Source organism: Lampris incognitus, chromosome 6 (assembly GCF_029633865.1).
Source record: "Lampris incognitus isolate fLamInc1 chromosome 6, fLamInc1.hap2, whole genome shotgun sequence".
Lineage (NCBI taxonomy): Eukaryota > Metazoa > Chordata > Actinopteri > Lampriformes > Lampridae > Lampris > Lampris incognitus.
In genome coordinates, this window is record NC_079216.1 from 47,829,695 (window position 1) to 47,850,386 (window position 20,692).

General features: G+C 41.6%; 1 protein-coding gene across 1 annotated transcript in view; it reads left to right on the top strand.

The window, feature by feature from the left end:
* furinb (furin (paired basic amino acid cleaving enzyme) b) overlaps window positions 1-20,692 on the top strand; it is a 153,582-nt gene that overhangs the window by 114,419 nt on the left and 18,471 nt on the right. Inside the window, exons 7-8 of the mRNA XM_056281614.1 lie at window positions 13,620-13,708; window positions 19,403-19,575. Coding sequence (XP_056137589.1) covers window positions 13,620-13,708; window positions 19,403-19,575 — 262 coding nt within the window. The remainder of the gene's footprint in view (window positions 1-13,619; window positions 13,709-19,402; window positions 19,576-20,692) is intronic.

The following is a 20,692-nucleotide window of genomic DNA, read 5'->3' on the forward strand; positions in this document are numbered from 1 at the left end:
CAAAATGAGCTTTAAAACTTTGGGAGCTTCTAACAAATGGGTGCAGACGTGATTTCAACCTGAGTGTGGGCAGGCAGATCCATAGACTGTGGAATACTTCGATTTGGTCCAAGCTTTTGTCATACACATGAAGCAGCCACTATCCATCCATATGGATAGAGTCCACAATATATCTGAGACCTTCAGACACGCTTTTGGCTTTGTGTTAATGGCTGGGTGTCCGGGTAGCGTAGCGGTCTATTCCGTTTCCTCCGAACACGGGGATCGCCGGTTTGAATCCCCGTGTTACTTTCGGCTTGGTCGGACGTCCCTACAGACACAATTGGCCATGTCTGCAGGTGGGAAGCCGGATGTGGGTATGTGTCCTGGTTGCTGCACTGGCGCCTCCTCTGGTCGGTCTCCCCTGTTCAGTGGGGAGGGGGAACTGGGGAGAATAGCGTGATCCTCTCATGCACTTTATCCCCCTGGTGAAACTCCTCACTGTCAGGTGAAAAGAAGCGGCTGACGACTCCACATGTATTGGAGGAGGCATGTGGCAGTCTGCAGCCCTCCCCGGATCGACAGAGGGGGTGGATCAGTGACCAGGATGGCTCAGAAGAATGGGGTAATTGGCCAGACACAATTGGTGAGAAAAGGGGGGGGGGGTCAAAAAAAAAATGTATATATATATATTGATAGCTCCCTTTCAGAGTAGTTGACAAGAGAGCCCAAACAATGAGAAGCCACCAAGTAGTTTACATTGAAACAACACCCTTGCTAGCACTGTCTTTTAAGCCTTTTGTTCCACCTCTGTTAGCTGCATTTACATTTTAAAACCAGTTAAGTTGGGAAAGCAGCGGTACAGTCATTGCATGGCTTCAAACGACTGCTCCGTCTTTGAGAGCTTTTTCTCCTTGCTTCAGCACACCAGCTGTAGGGTCCAGTCCCTAAAACCCCAGAGCCACTTAATGCAGATTGTTTGTTGCTGGTACCATATTTGTTCATTTGCCCTCACTGCTTCAAGCTCTGCCTCGACAGCTTGGGTGATCGAATTAAAATGTGCTTCACGCCAATTTAATGATGGCACACTAAAGCTTGAGATAGGGGGAATCCTAAGCTTTTCTCCCAACCCTTTACCCCTCCCTCTGACCAATTTGGTCGTGTGCCTTAGCCCCAATCCCCCTGGAGTAGATGAGACGTGGCATCCCGCCTCTGAAATGCGCAGCAGGATTTGTCTCAAATCTCTCCCTTTTCTGGGATGAGTGCCACAAATTCTTTTTTGTTGTTTGTTTGTTCTGTCTTTTTTTTTTTTTACGCTTAACAACCACTTGTAGTTGTTTAGGGAAAGAAACTGAAAAGGCTTAAAAGTCTTTGAAAAGACTACAGAAACTATTGCACAGAAATACCATCTTTTTTGCACAATTGTAGTTTAAACTTACTTAGTCTCTTTTAAAGCTGTCTGTGATGCACACACAGCATTGAATTCTTACTGTTCCCATCTGAAATATGAATTGAGAAAACACGCACACACACCCAAGGGCTTTGCATCATCAAGGTATTGAGTGCAGGCCTTGTTTCCTGTCCTTGCCAGCAGCTGTAGCAGCCATGCTTAGCCACCCCAGCCCTCTCTGTCAGTTTGAAGAAGATCCCACTCAGTCCTGCTGACGGAACAAAGCAGTGTTGGAGAGGATTACTCACTGCCTCTGGTTCTCCACAACCCCTGGACTGCTGCATACTTCTACCTCAGAGAGAGCAAGAGCGAGACAGAATACATAATTAAGTCACAAATACTGTACAAATTCTCTTACAGACCATCAGCAGTCCCCTTTCATTGGCACCACCAGGCTGATTATCCAAGACAGGATCAATTTATAGCCATGAAATGAGAAGCAAGTGTGTGTCTCTGTCAACAGCATTGAGCTCTGGGCGTTTGTAGTGACCTGTGAAGGAAATGATGTGTGATGAGCTCTCTAAATCTCCATGAAGCAGTGCCAACAGGCGTAGAGTAATGCCCCCACCCCTCACCCCACCCTACAACAATGAGATTATATGAATATATTCATAGGTCCAGGGAGAGTCACCGATGCGTGTTCCCCTAGCCGTGAAGGCCAGTTCATTTGTATTGCTGACACGCAAGGCTGAGTTTTGAATTCGCATCTATTAGAAGCCGTCCCATGGGGAAGGCTTTGTTATCCCAAGTTAGCAGGAGTGGCAGAGTATTGTTGGAGGGGTTTCAGACTCAGTTGGTGCAGCCTTTTACCCTAGCAAGTAATCAGTTTGCACTTCATCATCAGAACGTCTGTCTTCTTTTGCCGTTTTCTCTCACACCCCTCACCCAACAATTCCATTAAGGTGTCAGTACCATGGACATCAAGGGTGAGAAGGGCCTGAGTGGAAGTTAGTCAGATTGACAATGGACAGTCTTTGTTGACCTGCCAGCAGAGCAGCAGAATCTATATCTCTCTCACACATCCATTAGTGACTGGTATAGCCTAGGTTCCTATTTATCTCGGTTTGTCATTACTAGACAAGCGGTTTCTGGGGGGGGTCTGATCACTGATTTAAGGAATTGAAAACATCTTAGAATAGAAAAACCCTTTTTATAATGGTGCAATTATACCTCTGAAAACTGTCAAGTCAACTTGCAGCTGCATCCAGAAAGCCTCTCAATTGAGATATGATTAAGTAAACTCTACCGTCAGTAGTTTACCAAATGAGAATTTTGATATGTAAATCTCATGTTTGGTCTTTATTTTCTCGTTCTCAACCCAGCACTTGACAGTTTGACAGAAATGATCTGTCTCTACAATGGTTTATTCTTGGAAATGGAGAAAGCAGGGGAAAGGGAGTAAAACTGCACTCAAAAGAATTCCTAGTTTTCTGGCCAACATATTCTCCAAACATATGTCCACCCTCTACCGTTTACCTCGAACTTTAGCATTTAAAGTTTACAAAGCTGCCGCCCTCAATCTAGCCCACTAACGTCAGTCTGCTTCTTCTGATCTTGTTTATTCTGCCAGGAACCTTCTGTTTATTTCCCAGATGGCTGGGAGGTGATGTTGGCAGGGCCTCCACACTCTGATTCCTCTTGCTCCCTATCTTTGTTTGTGCCATTAATACACTTTATACCCAGTGAGGGGACCATGTGATTGAAGGCTGCTGTTTTCCAGCCAACTCAATAAGGCCTAGTGTTAGGCCTCGTCCTTATTGAGGCCATGGTGATTGAAGATGGCAGTCCAGAGCCAAACCCCGATCTACCAGACATTACAGATCACCTACAGTCCATCAATATTAGCTTGCTTCACCATTCGGTGGCTGATGAATAGGATGTTTAAACAGGAGTGTTGGCAGTATATTGAGGTAGTCCACGTTTAAATGAGACTTTGTGTGCAATCTATTTTTTTTTCGCATTAAGTTGCTGTGATTTGTCTGAGCCGATTAAAAACCCTAAGGCCTGTTTTACTCTCTGGCAAGTTTTATCTCAACACGTTCCCCTAAACCCTAGTAGGTTATTGTGCATCTCATGTGTTTTGCATATGACCTTTCAGAGACTTGAGTCATTTAGGAGGCTTCATTTGTAAAACCTAATTCTGTCATTTGATAAATGAGTTTTCTTTGATGTGTCTGCAGTGCTGTTCACCAATGGTGGTACCAAAATAATAGTAATAAGTTCAATTCATAATGTACTCTTTTTTTTCAAAGTCAGAGCTCTAAAAACTAGGAAAAAATCCTCTTACCATTTTCTACTAAGGATGGCAAGAGCAGCTTTGCAGTTGGCTGTGCCGTGGAGAGATTGTGATTTCACAAAATCCAGAGTAACCATTTGAACAGGCCAGCCTCAGGCCACAGCTAAGCTGAGTGGAAAATAACCTAATCCTTTTAGCAGCTCGAAGGATCTGGCCCCATTCACCTCCCTAGTGGAAGACATCAACCAGCAGAGCTATGCCAAGAGTCAGATCCTACAGTCAAGTTAAACATGAGTTGGATATCAGTCACACTAATGTCTAACCCACACAGATCATGTGTGCATGAGCATTCCTCTACCCATATGAGATCATGAACTCCCTAAAGCCAAATATAGGCCGTTTTACTTTCTTCTATTGGAAAGGACATGTTAAATGCTCTGCCAAAATGTCCTTGCTCCCCAGCTAACCCTCATAGCTTAAAGAGTTTCCGCTTTTTTTTTCTTCTTTTTTTTTTTCGTTTCTTTTCCACAATTCATTATAGCATATATTTAATCCACCAAAGCACTTGCTTTAATATGTCATGTTTTCACATTGGCTTGACAGCTAGCGGCAGCCTCCCAGTTTCTTTCAGGGTAAATAAGATGAATTAACAGCTTGTGAACTAGTTCTAAAAGATGGTGTTTTCCTAAAGTGGAAATTTGGCATCCAATTCAATCTTGGAGATGTGAGCGCAAGTTCAGATCAGGGTTTGGGGTAGGAATAAGCATTTGATGATGCATTTATTTTAATTGTTTTACAATTTAGGTTCCTGTACTAACAGAAGTGTGTCTGCATGTGAATGTATGTTTATAGAAATGACATTAGATGGGCATCCGAGTAGCGTAGCGGTCTATTCTGTTGCCTACCAACACAGGGATCTCCAGTTCGAATCCCCGTGTTACCTCCGGCTTGGTCGGGCATCCCTAAAGACACAATTGGCCATGTCTGCAGGTGGGTAGCCGGGTGTGGGTGCGTGTCCTAGTTGCTGCACTATTGCCTCTCTGGTGGGCCGGGGTGCCTGTTTGGGGGGGGGAACTAAGGGGGAATAGCGTGATCCCCCCACGTGCTACGTCCCCCTGGCGAAACTCCTCACTGTCAGGTGAAAAGAAGCGGCTGGCAACTCCATATGTATCAGAGAAGGCATGTGGTAGTCTGCAGCCCTCCCCGGATCAGCAGAGGGGGTGGAGCAGCGACCATGATGGGTCAGAGGAGTGGGGAAATTGGCTGGGTTCAATTGGGGAGAAAAGGGGGGGGGGTGACATTAGATGGTACATGTACATTCTCTTGCATAGTGAAGGGAGCTGTGCTTTGAATATGTTTTGCTGATCCTTAAATGGAGATAGAAGTGATAAGCCACTCTGTCACTGTGATAAGGAGGCACACTGGCTGTGTAAACAGTCTTAGTGTAGTGGCCTTTTATCTAAATCTGCCAGGGCTCTCCTCCACAGCCTTGTCTAACACAAAGTTTGGTCAAGATTTAGTGTTAAGCAAACCTGTAATTGGATTTATCACATATTTAACACAGGAGCACACAGAGGTGTCTTGGACTAAGCCATTTACTGCTCCTGTCCTCCAGCTTGCATGCCCTTATTGTTTGTCATTTTACTGTCTAACACGTTTCTGAAAGGGTTTTGTCCTTTTTTCCAGATTAATACAACTTGTATTAATTTGTCTCTTTAGTACAGTCTACCTTCCACCGTTATTCCAGAGATGTTCAATAAAGTGGCACAGAAATCATATTAAATTTATGGTTATTTGACAGATAGAAAGGTCGCCTTCTAATGTACACCTATTTCTGCTGTGGCATGTCTAGTTCCCTCTGCACACATTAAGCTGTCTAGCTGTAACCAAACCTGACCAATAACTCAGTCTCTCTCTCTCTCTCTCTCTCTCTCTCTCTCTCTCTCTCTCTCTCTCTCTCTCTCTCTCTCTCTCTCTCTCTCGCTTGCCCCCCCCACACACACACACACACATTCAGTGCAATCAAACAGTTATTGGTTGGTCTGTCGGTTTGGTCATCTCTGTAAATGGCTAGCCTCTAGCATTAGACATTTAATCATGTGAAAATGTCTTGCCAAGCCTCTGACTCGATGTTCACTCTCTGCCCATCCCTGCTGGAGCCCCGATTTGGCAGCACATCTGTGGCCACCGCTCTTTGGTGCAAGGATATTTGCCAGTCTACGCCACAAAGTCCATTATAAGATGCTATGGATGGAGAAATGAGCCTGCTGCTTGCCAGGAATGCAAGCATGTAGAAATGTGGACCAGGCCACATGTGCTGTGCTGTGTCTGAGATTCTTGGCCATTGTGGACTTTGAGTGTAGCAGACATTCTGGCCCCCCTGTTGTGATGATTATAGAATGTGTTATCCTGTGGGATGTTTCTTCTGTGTTCATACAGCATTCATGTATTATCACAAGAAAATAAGCAGCACTGCTAGCAAGTATGTAAGATACAAATCCATAGAGTAAAACTGGGATCCTATCCCTGTTGTACTTATTTAAGAAAAAAATGGATAACCCATTTTAGAGCCACAAGTATCAAGTTGGGTATGTATCTGAACCTGCTATGTTGAAGTATGAAGCAAACACTTCTAAAGCTTCTTTTATTTCTTTAGACGTGGGTCTGATCTCATAAATGGTGGAATTTTTGTTTTCACCAGCCATGTTTTTTATGTCTTGGTATTTTGTTTCAATTGGCTGCTGTTGTTTTTTTTTTTGTTTTTTTTTATTAATCCTGAAATATACAAGCTACTTTAGCAGTGCAAAAATATAATTTGGCCTCTTGATTGATTTGATCACATTTTAATTGCTTTTGTGATGTATTACGTCCTGCCATCAATTATGCCAGCATCCTTGAGTAAAAGCCATAGCTGTCATTGGAAAAATAAGCCTTGTCAAGCCAGTTCATTGCTTGTTAAAAAATCACTTGAGACTAAATGGCTCATCTTGTTCACAGCCAAGGTTAAGTAACCGATACAAAAACATTGTATTTTATTGCTTCATGTTTTGTTTGATTTATTTATTTATTTATTTTACAATCTGTACGTCTTTGTCTCCTGCTTCTTTGCAAAGTGAAACTCGGGCTTGTATCACTTTTATCAAAAGAGCAGATTTTCCTTCAGTTAAGAAGAAAACTGTAATCTCCTTTGGTAGGATTGGTTACACCATGTCCTAGCTGGACGCGAGTGTTCGACTATTTCGTCGCACCGGACACTATCTGTTCACACTGAAACTGTCATGTAAACAAACCATGTACTTATCAGCTGTGCACTTGAGATCAGACTGGAGATGTTCCTCGACCACATGACAGCGCTTTTCAGCACAAGTGACAGAAAATAAATGGAAACAAGTCGTCCGACAAAAGTTCAGCTCAAAACAAGCGCTGCATCGCTCGCGGCCAGTTAAGACATTCCAATAGAAAATAAAGTGATCAAACCGATTTTGCTGCGGGCGCTCACTTGCATCGCATTCAGTTAGGACACAGTTTCAGACAAAGCATCCTTGAAAATTAGCCGGCCATTGATGTATTACAGAACCACCTAAGGCCTAATTAAGATCCCAGCTGGTGGCAAAGCTATACTCTGACCCTGTGAAATGAATTTGTCTTCTGCCTCATCACCAAGGAGATTGGAAGATCAAACAAGAAAGTATGTAAATACCGGTTACCAAATAAAATTGAATATAATTAGCTGTTGTTCAGGTTACATTTACACAGCATGTCCCAGAGATAGTTTAAAACCATGTTCCTCCTAATCAAATAGCTGCATGGCGATCAAGAATTATTGTTGTGCCACAGTAGACCTTCTGTCGATTTGGACCAGACAGGATAGCCTTCATTGCCCTTGCACATCAGTGAGCCTTGGGTGCCCAACACCCTGTCGACCGTTTTTGGTTTGTCCCTCCTTGGACAACTGTGGGCAGGTACTCACCACTACTGACTGGGAGCAGCCCACAAGTCTTGCTGTTTCAGAGATGCTCTGACCCAGTCGTCTGGCCATAATAATTTGGTCCTTGTCAAAGTCGCTCAGGTCTTTACTCCTGCCCATTTCTCCTGCATCCAGCACGTTGACTATGAGAACTGATTGTTTGCTTACGATCTAATCTACCCAGACCTTGACATATGCCCTTGTTTGGAGATATCAATGTTATTTGGTTCACCTGTGAGTGGTCATATGTTTTGGATCATCAGTGCATAATATATATTATTAGGGGTCCAAGCAGCAAAGCTGTTGGAACCCTATTGTATCTGTTAGGATTATTATTATGCTGCCCTAAAAGTATCTGGGCCTCAGAAACTGTAACATCTACAGTTCCCAAACTTTGCAGATAGGTTGGAAATCTCACCTACTACTTAGACAAAAAAAAAACCAAAACATATATATGTATAGATAGATAGATAGATAGATAGATAGATAGATAGATAGATAGATAGATAGATAGATAGATAGATAGATAGATAGATAGATAGATAGATAGATTGATTAGCCCGATGGTGGCAGTATGAACAGAAACGTTATGTTTTGGCCCATAAATCTCAGAATTAAAAAAAAAATTCCCTGGATTCTGTGGGTCCAGACGAATCTTAAGATAGAAGCCACACCCATTTGAGCCTAGAAAGGTTTTCCAGCATTTTGAATTTTGTCCAAATCTGTTTTTCACTATTCCTCCTACAAATTTTGAGCAACAGAGCCTCTCTCAACCAAGCCGGGGAAAGTTGATTTTTCTGATTTTTGATGTTCCATACAGTTTTATTATAAAAGCCAATCCCATTTTATCAAAATAGCTCGTTTTAAAAAACTTGCAATAACACGTTGAGATATCAACCTGAAATTTGAGCCACATGTTTGAGAGTTTTCACTGAGCTTACATATTAAAGGGCATTGCACTTAACCTCTACGGGGTGCCACAAATGCGAAAAGTTTATATCTCAATCGACTGTATGGATTCATACAAAATTCGGTTTGCATGATCTTGGGTCATGACTCAGTCAATGCATAAAATTTGGTAGTGATTGATTAGAGTGGGTGTGGCTTATTACAGCAAATCTAGACATTTCACATTCAAAACTTCAAACAAAAAATGCTGTACATCCTACAGAGCTGAAAATTTTTCAGCACGTCATATGGTCAATTCAGAAGTCCATCACTATATTTTCCAAAATATTTAAAAACAGTTAGCATCTATATCTCCACAGGTCTTCATTCAAATACTACCAAATTGATGCAGAGATTGTGCAGATGCCGTAACGACGAGTCTGCGGTGACATTCAGTGTTTTACTGTAGTAGTACTATATGCAAAACACTTAATATTTAGCCAAATGTTTGATCGAACTTCACCAAAGTATTTCACAATGCACCCATAACCAGCAGAATGGTGTGTGATATTTTTTTTACAGGATTTTATCACTAACACTTTAATTGTTGTGAATTTTTTAAGCTTAAGCAGACAAAAATATTTCAGTCTGGCAACTGTGATGTCGTTGCCTCAACTTGTAAGATGATGTGTGGAATACCATCTCTCTCCAGTCGTGCAGTCAGTAAGTCACTCTCTCTGGGCATACAAAAACCACTTGTTCGAGTTCCAGGGCATCCAATTCAAGCTTGCCAACCTTGTGGCAACTTATGCATGTGGCATGTTTTCAAATTATTCTGAAGGTCATATTAAATCAAAAACTGCCTTTTGATAGATTTTAGATTTTTCGCCATTTTGAATTTTATCCAAATTTGTTTTATCCCTACTCCTCCTACAAATTTTGAGTAATTGTCACCAAATTTGGTACAGAGTGTCTCTGGACCAAGCCAGAAATGGTACAGTTTCAGATTTTTTATATTTCATATGTATTCAATTATACAAACCAATCAATTTTCATCACGATAGCTAATTTTCCAAAATTTGCAATAACTCACGAACGCACTGAGATATCAGAGTGGAATTTGAGACACATGTTCAGGAGTTTTCACTAAGCTTACATTGTGCCAATTACTTGGACCCCACCCATGGGAAGTTATATTATATATTAGTATAATGTAAAGACCTGTAAAGACCTATAATGTAAAAACCTGTAAAGACCTGGCAGTGGTTTTTCAAACTATGGGTAGCAGCAGGGGGCGAGGTGGGTCATGGGATGTGCACAATAAACAAAAGGTTTATTGTGGACGTAAATATATATATAGTATAGGATTTAAGTAAAACATGAAGAAATCTAAACATTTTTATAATTTTTGAGTCAATACACCAATGCGATGATTTCATTGTATTCCAAAATACACTAAAATAATGTTTAATGTTGGAATGCCTTGTCAAGAGGATTGTTAATTCTGTCACATTTTGACAATGACAATTTATTACTTATTTTACGGCACACAATATTATGTAGGTTCCAAGCCAAAAGGCATCTCCACGGGTGGGTCATGGCTAAAAACAGTTTCGGAACCCCAGACCTATGGTAAAATCCAAACCTTATTTTCTGAAACATTATGATGACATTACTCCAAAGGGCCAACACCTAAAAGCAATAGAACAGATTGAAGACATTTCATTAATACCCTTTTTTGTGCCTAAAACCTTTTAAGGTTTTGTTTTTGAATATTGTATGGAGTCAGTTTTGTGGTTAATAAAACATGTATTTATATTTCTGTGCTCTAAAACGCAATACTGTTCATAAGTAGTGACCATTAATATTTCACAGATATCAATAAAATATTTAATTTAGATGGATTATGAAACAGGTCTTTGTCACCAGGTTCCACCTCAAACTCTGTTTCAAAAATCTTTTCCACCTTGCTTTATCAATATTAGATAAATATTATTAAAGTTAATTATGTTTTTGCTCAGAGACTGGCTTTGACTTGAGGCCTTTGTGAGAATATTGCATTGAACTGCAAAGAAAGGCTTTTGCAATATGTAGGTCCAGGTCTGCTCTTGGTTGTTGCTTTCAAATTACAATATATAGGAAATACTGGCCTTGTGCACTTCCTCACACATAAAAGAACTGGGCAAGCTGCTGTGTTGAAAGTAAAATCGCCTCATATTAAACAAGAGTGGATTTTGTACTGCCCCACAATGCAATTGTGGTATTGCCAGCTGCGGCTCACACGCTACTTTAAAACAATGTCACATATCATGTGAAAGTGCAATTATCAGCCATTATTGTAAGTAATGACCTTAAATGTCTTGCCATTCTGTAGATCCTGAACATCCATGGCACATCTGTCTGTCTTGGGAGAGAGAGCCGTCCTTTGTTGCTCTCCCTGAGGTTTCGTCCTTTTTTTTTCTTTTTTTTTCTCCCTGTTAAAGGGTTTTGTTTTTTTTAGGGAATTGTTCCTTATCAGATGTAAGGGTCTAAGGATAGCTTGTTGTATTGCTGTAAAGCCCACTGAGGCAAATTTGTAATTTATGATAATGGGCTATACAAATAAAATTGACTTGACTAGATGAGATGTTTCTGACAGTATGCTTCTTAGAAAAGCCAAGGAAATGTTCTCCCTCAAAGAGGATCAGGGTTTATCTCTGATCGGTGGGGGCAGCAACATGTACCACTTTATATATGTAACATGTCTGGACAAAAGCACTTACACACTTTAGATTCAAGACAGCACACCCATGGTAGAATTCCACTAGCAGGGGCACATGTTGGCAAAACGTTTCAGGATATGCAGGTATCATCTTATTTGCACAGACATATTGAGACTTCATCCAAGTCTGATGGCTTTCAGTGAAATTAAGACATCTCTTTCAGTTTTTTAGGGCAGCACAGTGGCCCAGTGGTTAGCACTGTTATCTCACAGCAAGAAAGTCCTGGGTTTGAACCCCAGGCTGTCCCAGCTCCTTTCTGTGTGGAGTTTGCATGTTCTCCCTGTGTTTGCATGGGTTTTCTCCGGGTGCTCCGGTTTCCTCCCACCATCAAAAAAGACCTGCATGTTAGGGTTAATACTCCTGTCTGTGCCCCTGATCGAAACATGGAAAGACGAACTGGAGTTGGTCCCCAGGCGCTACACAGCGGCTGCCCACTGCTTCTTTCTAGCTATACAGCTAGGATGGGTTAAATGCAGAGTAATTTTCATTTGTGTGTATGTACAAAATCACTAGTAAAGACTATTCTGTTCTATTCTTTTTAACTTGTAAAAACTAAGTTTGGAGTTACTCTTTAAATGACAAGTACTCAAAAATAGATCAGATTGAATAGTTCTATTCTGACTATACAAGGAGCATGGGAATTTTGTGAAAATTTGCAGCTGGGACATGAAGACACAAAATTTACGTTTAATTTTTACACACACTATATATGTTGACACATTACCACATTTAAAGCTTGAATCCTGAAAATGTACATACAAACAAATGCCCCCTTTTATACTTTATATCACTGCCATATTTAAAACTATAGTTAATCCACAAATGTTGACCAGTTTGGACTTGCTCATCTTAATCGTTTCTGTCAGGTAGGACTTCCCTGGGGGGGGGGGGGAAATGTACATATATATATATATATATATATATATATATATATATATATGTGTGTGTGTGTGTGTGTGTGTGTGTGTGTGTGTGTGTGTGTGTGTGTGTGTGTGTTAATGGTGCACAGTGTTTTTTGTCTTCAATGTAGCATAAGAATAAGGCAAGTAGAAGCAATTTCGAAGACACAATGTTGTTGTGGTATATATGGGAATCAGACCAAGTCCATAGAATACCATTATTAACAGAGTCAACAGCATCTAATAGCTAAAATTGACACAACAGCACTGGTATCTGTTTAATTTCAAAAACCTCTATTGGATTTGGAGGCCATTAAACCACAGCGATTATCACGTGTTGCTAAAGGTGTCAGTAAACAAAAACAAAAATCATAAGGAGCTATAGCAAATAAATCTTGATAAATTACATGCTTGATTTATAGAAAATGATTCCTCTCATTTTTGTAAATTCTGTTGAAATTTGATGGAGCACAGCTGTAGATGTGGGAGTTTTTTTTGTTTTTTGTTTTTTTTTACTCTGACTGACTGGCCTCAGGTGGTCTGTCAATACCCAGGCTCCAGTGGAGAAACGAGAATATTATTTCCACTATTCTCCGTGCTTCTAGTCACTTGTCATATTCGCCACAGGTTGTCCCTCTGTGGGGTTTTTTTTCTTTTTTTTTTTTTGAAAACAGCTTTGAATTCAAAAGCTTTTCAAAAGGATAGTCCCAAAAATACAAATACTCACCACAAATACATATCAAGCTATCAGGCACCTGTTGTTAATCCTCTAACACCCAAGTGTCTGCAGCACAATTCCCCTGGTTGCCCACGGTGCTGTAGTGGCTGTTTCTTCTGTGAAGGTTTTGTATTTTTAGCACTATATTTGCACTAAAAATTTATTTTTTTAGGGAAGCAATTATGCAAGAGTCTTCGCAAGGTTGAAGGTGATTACCGCATGGAATAATGGGATTTTTTTTTCCTCTGATAATACTGTAATGGGATTGAGATGCTTGCACAAGTTTTTTCTCTTTTTTCTATTTTCAAGGCACACTTGATTTTATTCTATAAGGGCTGTTCAGATGAATTTTTTCTTTTTTTTTTCCTGGTTAAGATACTTGCACTTGTGTACTGAATGTCAGTGCATTTATTGGGAGGTTCTGCTTCCATTCGATTAGCCATTTCTTATTTAACCAGTTCTGGCAATTTTATTCTTCTGTTTTTATCTTTTAATTTTGTTTTAGATGTCTTTTTATCTTATCCGGTATCTCTTATTTAATATGTCTTTTATGACCTATGTGAATCACATTGAATTGCCTGTGTATAAAATATGCTGTACAAATAAACTTGCCTTGCCTTTCCTTGCTCCTCTCATATCACACCCTTTTCATTATTTCTCCCCCTGCTCTCTCTCTCTCTCTCACTCTCTCTCTCTCTCTCGCCCTCCCTCCCTCCCTAGGCACGGAACGCGCTGTGCAGGAGAGGTTGCAGCTGCAGCCAACAATGGTGTGTGCGGTGTAGGCGTGGCATACAATGCTAAAATTGGAGGTGAGGGAGGCATGCCACTAGGATGCAAACGGGGGAATCAAATGAAAGGCATTTTAAACGATCAACATGCAGAACTTAGTCTTTTAATGTGATTTTTCAAGGGCTCACTAGCAAGAGTCCTGTTATAGAATCTAAACCTTAACATTGTCCCCATGTAAATTTTGTCAGTCTGGCTCTTTTATTGCAAAAGCCTTTTAGGTCGTGGAAATGCAGCTAGATACTTAATGACATCTCCCTTAAATATAAGCAATACTAGTCAACATGATATTAGTCGACACTGGTTTTATTACGTGGTTCTCCTTTATCCTTTGGCTACAGCAACAAAGACTGACCCTGATGCTAATGCCCCCCCCCCCAAAAGAAGGTTTTTACTTGCTTCACATATGCATAGTCACTCAAATCTACTGCAAGCGGTCTATTAACCATGCTGTAAATCAACAATATTGATAAACTGGTCAAAAAAAGTAAGAATCTTCTGTTAAGATGCAATTCAGACCCACTCAGTGTGCAAAACATATATCTGCCTGCTGTATCACTGCAGTAGTATGACGGGTGAAACTGGGTTAAGGCTATCATCCCAAGTTGATTTCACCTATTGTCTACATCACTCAGTGTCAGTGGGAAAAAGGATTTTAAAATAATAGATACTTAAAACAAAAAAGAAGATTTGAGAGCCTTTAGAAAGTATCGGTTGCACTGGTTTGAGAAAGAAATGCAGTTTTTCACACTTTGCAGCAAGTCATATGTATCTGGGTGGGTCCATGACCTTGAAATCAAATTACTTGTTTTTCTTTTTTCTTTTTTTGGGGGGGGGGGGGTTCTTGGAAGCCGGACTAAAATAGAAGATCTATGGAGCAATAGAAGATCTATAGTAAGTCAACGGACTGTCTATTTCAACACTGGTACCGAAAGACCTATAAAACAATCCACAGCTCTTTACACTTTGACACAGAGTGGTATGGAAGCCAAAATCCTTCTCTCAGTGAAAAAAATGAATAGACGATGTAGTTGAATTAGGCTGTGGAGTAAAACATTGAACAGTGGAGGACTGAAAAAACATTGCCTTTTCTAAAGATTCTTGGATCCTGCATATCAAACTGATTATAGAATTAAGATATGAATAAAATCACAAGTCCATGTACCAAATCTATATATCAGCATTGCAAGCTGGCGTCAGTGTCTTCATGGTGTGGAGTGTGTTTTTTGGCCCACATCATGGGGCCCCTTCATAATAGTAGAGCATTATGCTAACATTTGGAGGATATTTGAACATGATTGCATTTTTATTCTGTCATGGCAGCAATTTGTAGTTTTGTGAAAGATTTTCCAGAAATGGTTCAATGAATATGATAATGAATTTATCTTAATACAGAGCCCTGCCTAGTTTCTAGTTCTCAGTTCAGCCAAACATCTTTGAGATAGGATGGAGCAAGCTATTCCAACTACTAACCAATTCAACAGAGGGAAGCAGGAAGCATTGGAGTGTGCATGGGCCAGCTTCCCCGTGGAATATTTTCAACATCTTATTTGTCAGTGCTCCAATATTTGAGGCTTTCTGAGGGCAAAGGGGGATGCGGTGCCTTATTAAGGCAGTTTTCATTCTTGAAGTATGTACAGATACACAGAATTTGACTTTGTATGTTGCTCTCAGAAAGGCATCCCAAATATTTCATCCAGTCGGTGTGGTACTGTTGCTCTGTCCTATGTAGTTAACCACCACTCCACCCCCCAAATCAAGTGAACAGTGAGTATTGTGTAAAGAACATCCCATAACTACACAAATGCCAAAGGAAAAGTAAAAATGCTGTGATGTGTAGTTTTGTAACAATCATACGGCGCTTATACAGTAAACTTATATCAGATGAGCAGCCAGTTGGGAGCAGAAAATGACACAACAGAAAATTTCTTTGTTTAGAGTTGAGAAACAATCATATGCTGACAGCAGGCCTACTATAAAGGCCTTTAAGTGTGTAAATGATGACAGAGTGTTCGCCTGCCTACATTCAATTGCCATCCCTAATAGGCATCTGGTCCCCTAACTACATTGCATATTTGGGGCAATATGCGCCCCACGGGGGAGTTGATTGAATCTGAATGAATGTTTATTAGGTGATGGGACACAAATCGAAAGAAAAAAAAATACTTTGAACTAAACACAGAAAATGTCAACAGACCAAATGGGAAATGACAGGATTAAAAAGTCATCCCTCCACCATATCACTTGACTTATTGAGCGGACTGCAAGCTAAAGTAAGGGGGAAATCTCAACAGACCACCTTGATACATCTGTGATTTAGACGACAGCATAAGTTGAATTTCCTTTAAGAAAACGCATCAAAGAAGCTTAATTAGATGCATCTGTGATCATAGATTCCATCTTTGTTTTTTTTTATCATGCTTCTTGATTAAGTCTGCCCTCCATGGAGAATAGCTTCAAAATACTAAACAATCTTTCACTGACATGACGGCAGCCAACAAGACTCGGTGGAGCCCCTAGCAGTCCCATCTACAGATGTTAGTCATATCTCGCTCACTTTGTCTTCATTACCTTTCATCTCTCAAACCTGCAGCACATTGGCCCTGCTCGCCTCATACATTATTCCTCTGTGAAATGTGTTTATGCCGTGAGGTCACCGGATTGTTTATAAACAGCTGTGCTTTGCACCCCCCACTCCCAAAAAAAAAAAAAACAAAAAAACACGAGTGTGTGTGCAAAACTTGTCGCACATCGTTGCATTTATGCATGCCTGTGTCTCTGTGGGGCAGCGCAGGGGAGGATTGTGTTTTCCTCCTTGGCTAATTGCTATATCCTTACTGAGCAGTGATTAGTGTTTCACCAGTATAATTGACCCTCCGTGGCTCCTTCGGTGTTTACTCCCCAAGTACCTCGCTCTACCCGCTTCTCCACTCCAGCCTGTGGGCACACTCCCACCTGCTTCCTCTGACTTAGCCAAAGAGGATATTAGCACAACGTTTTTTGTTTTTGTTTTTTTTTGTTTTTATTGCAAGGTTGCCAAGTTGTAGGAAGTTGATAAGAATTGTTATGACGGTGATCATCATTACAACTGCAGTAAAGCCTGTGCATAAAGCTCATTAAATAAACATTGTGCCTTACTGAGTGCCTGTAGTCCAGATAAGTTGAAGTCAGACTCTCGTTTCGCTGACTCCACTTCCCATCAAAATAATTACAACCTTGACTCTACTCCTGCTGGTGTGTGTTAATACACTTGGGGCCATGCAGGATGTCTAGAATGGATTATTGACACCTTAATGTTGGTGTCGTCAGTCACAGTGATGCCGCTGAGGTCCGGGGGTCCCCTAACAGTAATGGGCCTTATTTGAGGGTGGCTCATTTCACGCCTCTCTGCCACCATTAATGTTCAGAGGGCTGATTGGAGGCAGTGCACTTCAGAGCCTGTGTTCAGGTATGATGACGGGTGACATTTAGCGCTACACTGTGGACACACCACTCTGCAAACAGTCCTGTAAACTCTAGGCTCATCTGCAGCAAGGTTGACCTACCCTACTCCGCCTTCCCCTCTCTCATTCCTGCAGTCTTTCAGATAAGTTTGGTAATGTGTCCGTTTGTGTGGCTGATGAGGCCAGGCAACAACTTTCCATGGTTTAATGGCCAGCTGTGTTTTCGTTTATCTTGTTTACTAAAACTGTATTTTCTCACTAAAATTGTATTCAGTTTTTTTCCTTCTATCATTCTGTTGTTTCGTCTGGGGGTGGATAGTAGGTGAAGGGACAATTTGTGGTCCAAATGATTTCTGTCTTTGTTTCTGTCTCCTTGTCTTTTCTATGACAAGCTTTCTCTACTTGGCATATCCATTTCTATCCTTTTTATGTTTTTGTTAAGTCTCAGCATCACTCCTCCCATCCGGTTTTCGAATTCACACGCTCACTTGTCATTGTGTCACTGCTGTCTTTCTCCACAACTCCTTCTGTCTCCCCTGCTATAGTCAAATTGAGTCAAGTGTCTTTGTGTAGTCCTAAATCACGGTTACAGTCTCAGGAGGCTTTACATTCACACAATGATAAAAAGATAGCTACAGACGTCCAGGTGGTGTGGCGGTCTATTCCATTGCCTACCGACATGGGGATCACTGGTTCGAACCCCTGTGTTACCTCCGGCTTGGTCAGGCGCCCCTACAGACACAATTGGCCGTGTCTGCGGGTGGGAAGGCGGATGTGGGTATGTGTCCTGGTCGCTGCACTAGCACCTCCTCTGGTCAGTCAGGGCGCCTGTTCGGGGGGAGAGGGAACTGGAGGAAATAGCGTGATCCTCCCACGCGCTACGTCCCCCTGGCGAAACTCCTCACTGTCAGGTGAAAAGAAGCGGTTGACGACTCCACATGTATCGGAGGAGGCATGTGGTAGTCTGCAGCCCTCCCTGGATCGGCAGAGGGGGTGGAGCAGCGACCGGGACGGCTCGGACGAGTCGGGTAGTTGGCCAAAGTAAAATTGGGGAGAAAAAGGGGGGGGGTCAAAAAAAAAGAAGAAGAAGATAGATACAGTAAAGGGCAATGGACAACACCCTCTATCCTCGCACCCTTAATTTGGATAAGAAAATACTCCACAGAAAAACACCTTTTGAGGGGGAAAAAATGGGAGAAACTTCAGGAAGAGCGAAGAGCACCGGAGGAGGGATCACACTTCCAGGATGGATTGGCATGCAACAGTTGCTGCTGTGGGATGTGGCAAAGTAGACAATGCAGTAAAAGATTTAGAAACACTTAATTGTTATGATTAGTGATAATAAAACAACAGAAAAACAGAAAATGCAAGCTGGGACAGCACTACATGCAGGAGCGTGTGAAGCATCCTCCCCAAATGTCCCCACAGAGCAGCACCGTCCAAATGCAGCATCACTCAGCTAATGCTGCAAAGCCCTGGGAAAAGAATAGAGCTCTTCTATACACAGCAGACAGACTTAGACACATCACTCACACAGAGCGAGTGAGAATGAAGTATAGCCGGAGCTGTCACATGTGGAAGAAGAAGCAGCCATGAACAAAAGGCAGATAAGGGTCTCCTGAGAGGCCAGGGTCAATGGGAACAGAAGATGAAGCGCAGACAGAAGCGTAATCCCACACAATGCCTCACTGCCCCCAACTGTACAAGCTGTAGTCCTGGAAAAGAAGGAATGAGAGAGAGAGCACAGGTGCACAACAGGCAATCTCAAACACCCAAAGCAATAATGCAGATAAACGGATAGTGGGTTAGAAAGGAGCAAAGCATTCAGGTCGGTCGACTGATGGGATTCCCATCAGCAGGATTTCGGTTCAAACTAGAAAGACTCACCCAACCTTGCATTGAGACTAAGACTCCCAGGGAGGAGATATGAAGCACTCTCCCAAAACATCACTACAGAGCAGCACAAAGCCAACTAACTCAGTGGTAACTACCTGCCAAACTGCCATTGCCACCTAAATCAAAAAATTAGTAGGATTTTATTATAGACCTGAAGGAAACCATAGATTAAGTCCTCTGATATTAGCAGCAAGACTAATTCAGGATATAGCAGAGATGTAGACAAAAGGACATTACAAAACTCTAGTCTGTATAAATCAGGGGCCTCAGCATCGTTGGCAATTGGTTTCAATGGTAGCAATGGTAGAAAAAAGCAGTTTTTTTTTAATGTTTGTCAGTCTGATCCATGTGTTTTGTGTGTTTGTGTGCACCCCACAGGCGTGCGTATGTTGGATGGGGAAGTGACAGACGTGGTGGAGGCCCAATCTCTCAGTCTTAATCCTCAGCACATTCACATCTACAGTGCCAGCTGGGGGCCAGATGATGACGGCAAGTCTGTGGATGGCCCTGCCAAGTTGGCCAAGGAGGCCTTTCTCCAGGGGATCACCAAGGTCAGCCAGAGCATGTGTCTGTGCTTTAAATTTACTGACGTCTGCCATTTTGTGTTTCTAGAATCACGGTCAGTCTCTCAGCAGCTCTGTAACGCAATCCATAGAGAAAATTCTGCCAAGCTGATGAGAAGGATGTTATTGCAAAGGTCAGCAGTTTGTCAGGAAGCCCTTTACTGACAAGTATTCCTGCCACATGATGAAAGAATGTCAGAATATCTCTTAGCAGAATTTCATTAAGTAGTATTCAGTCTGCTTTGCAGTGTTCACCGGATGGCTTTTCTCTTTGTCAAATTAGAAGAGACTGAGCTTCAGTGCTCCTTGCCATGTGAGAATAGTCCTTTTGGGTCAGATGGGGTGAGACATCAATGAACATGATTTATTGTTTAGGGATAATTTTATCATTTCTCATGTGTCAGCAAGGAACATTAACAGACAAACATTAGCAGAATGGTAAAATGATCAATGTGAGATGGCAGGAAAGAGATGTGGAAGGGAACTTGCTGATGCAAAGCAAGATTAAGACAAAAAGGGGACATTAATTGGCATATAAATGGCTGAAACGGCAACTAAAAAAAGTGGGGAAATGATTTAAATGTCTAATGCTCTGTATATAATGGGGTGTTCACAAGAAATAATTTCCTGACAGAAGCACCTTTCTGGCTTAATGTCTGGTTCTTTGGCATTGAGATAACCTCTGTCTCTGAAGTATTGTTGGTTAGCTGTCGTAACCCACAGCAGAGGCAGAAAACAGCCATAGATAAGACTGAGCTGGTTAGGAGCATTAGCCACACATTCGACAGCACCTCTTAATACAATGCACAACAAACAAAGCCAAAATAAAAATCGACCTTGTTTTATCCCAACACCTCGGGAAGGTCATCTGGGAGAAGCTGATGAGATGGATACTCATTTTGAGAACAAATGTGCCAGCTAATTTGCCACCTTTTGTAGATGCAAATTTATTGCAATGATTATACTCGCTATCCTGCACAAGTTGTGTAAAACGAGGTCCCTTTGTGCTCATGCAAGGTCAACTCTGATTAACAATACCAGAGAAGAGTGCTGAAACAATCTTGATAAGCACGCAGAAGTTGCCGCTTGCTTGGTATTCATGGGT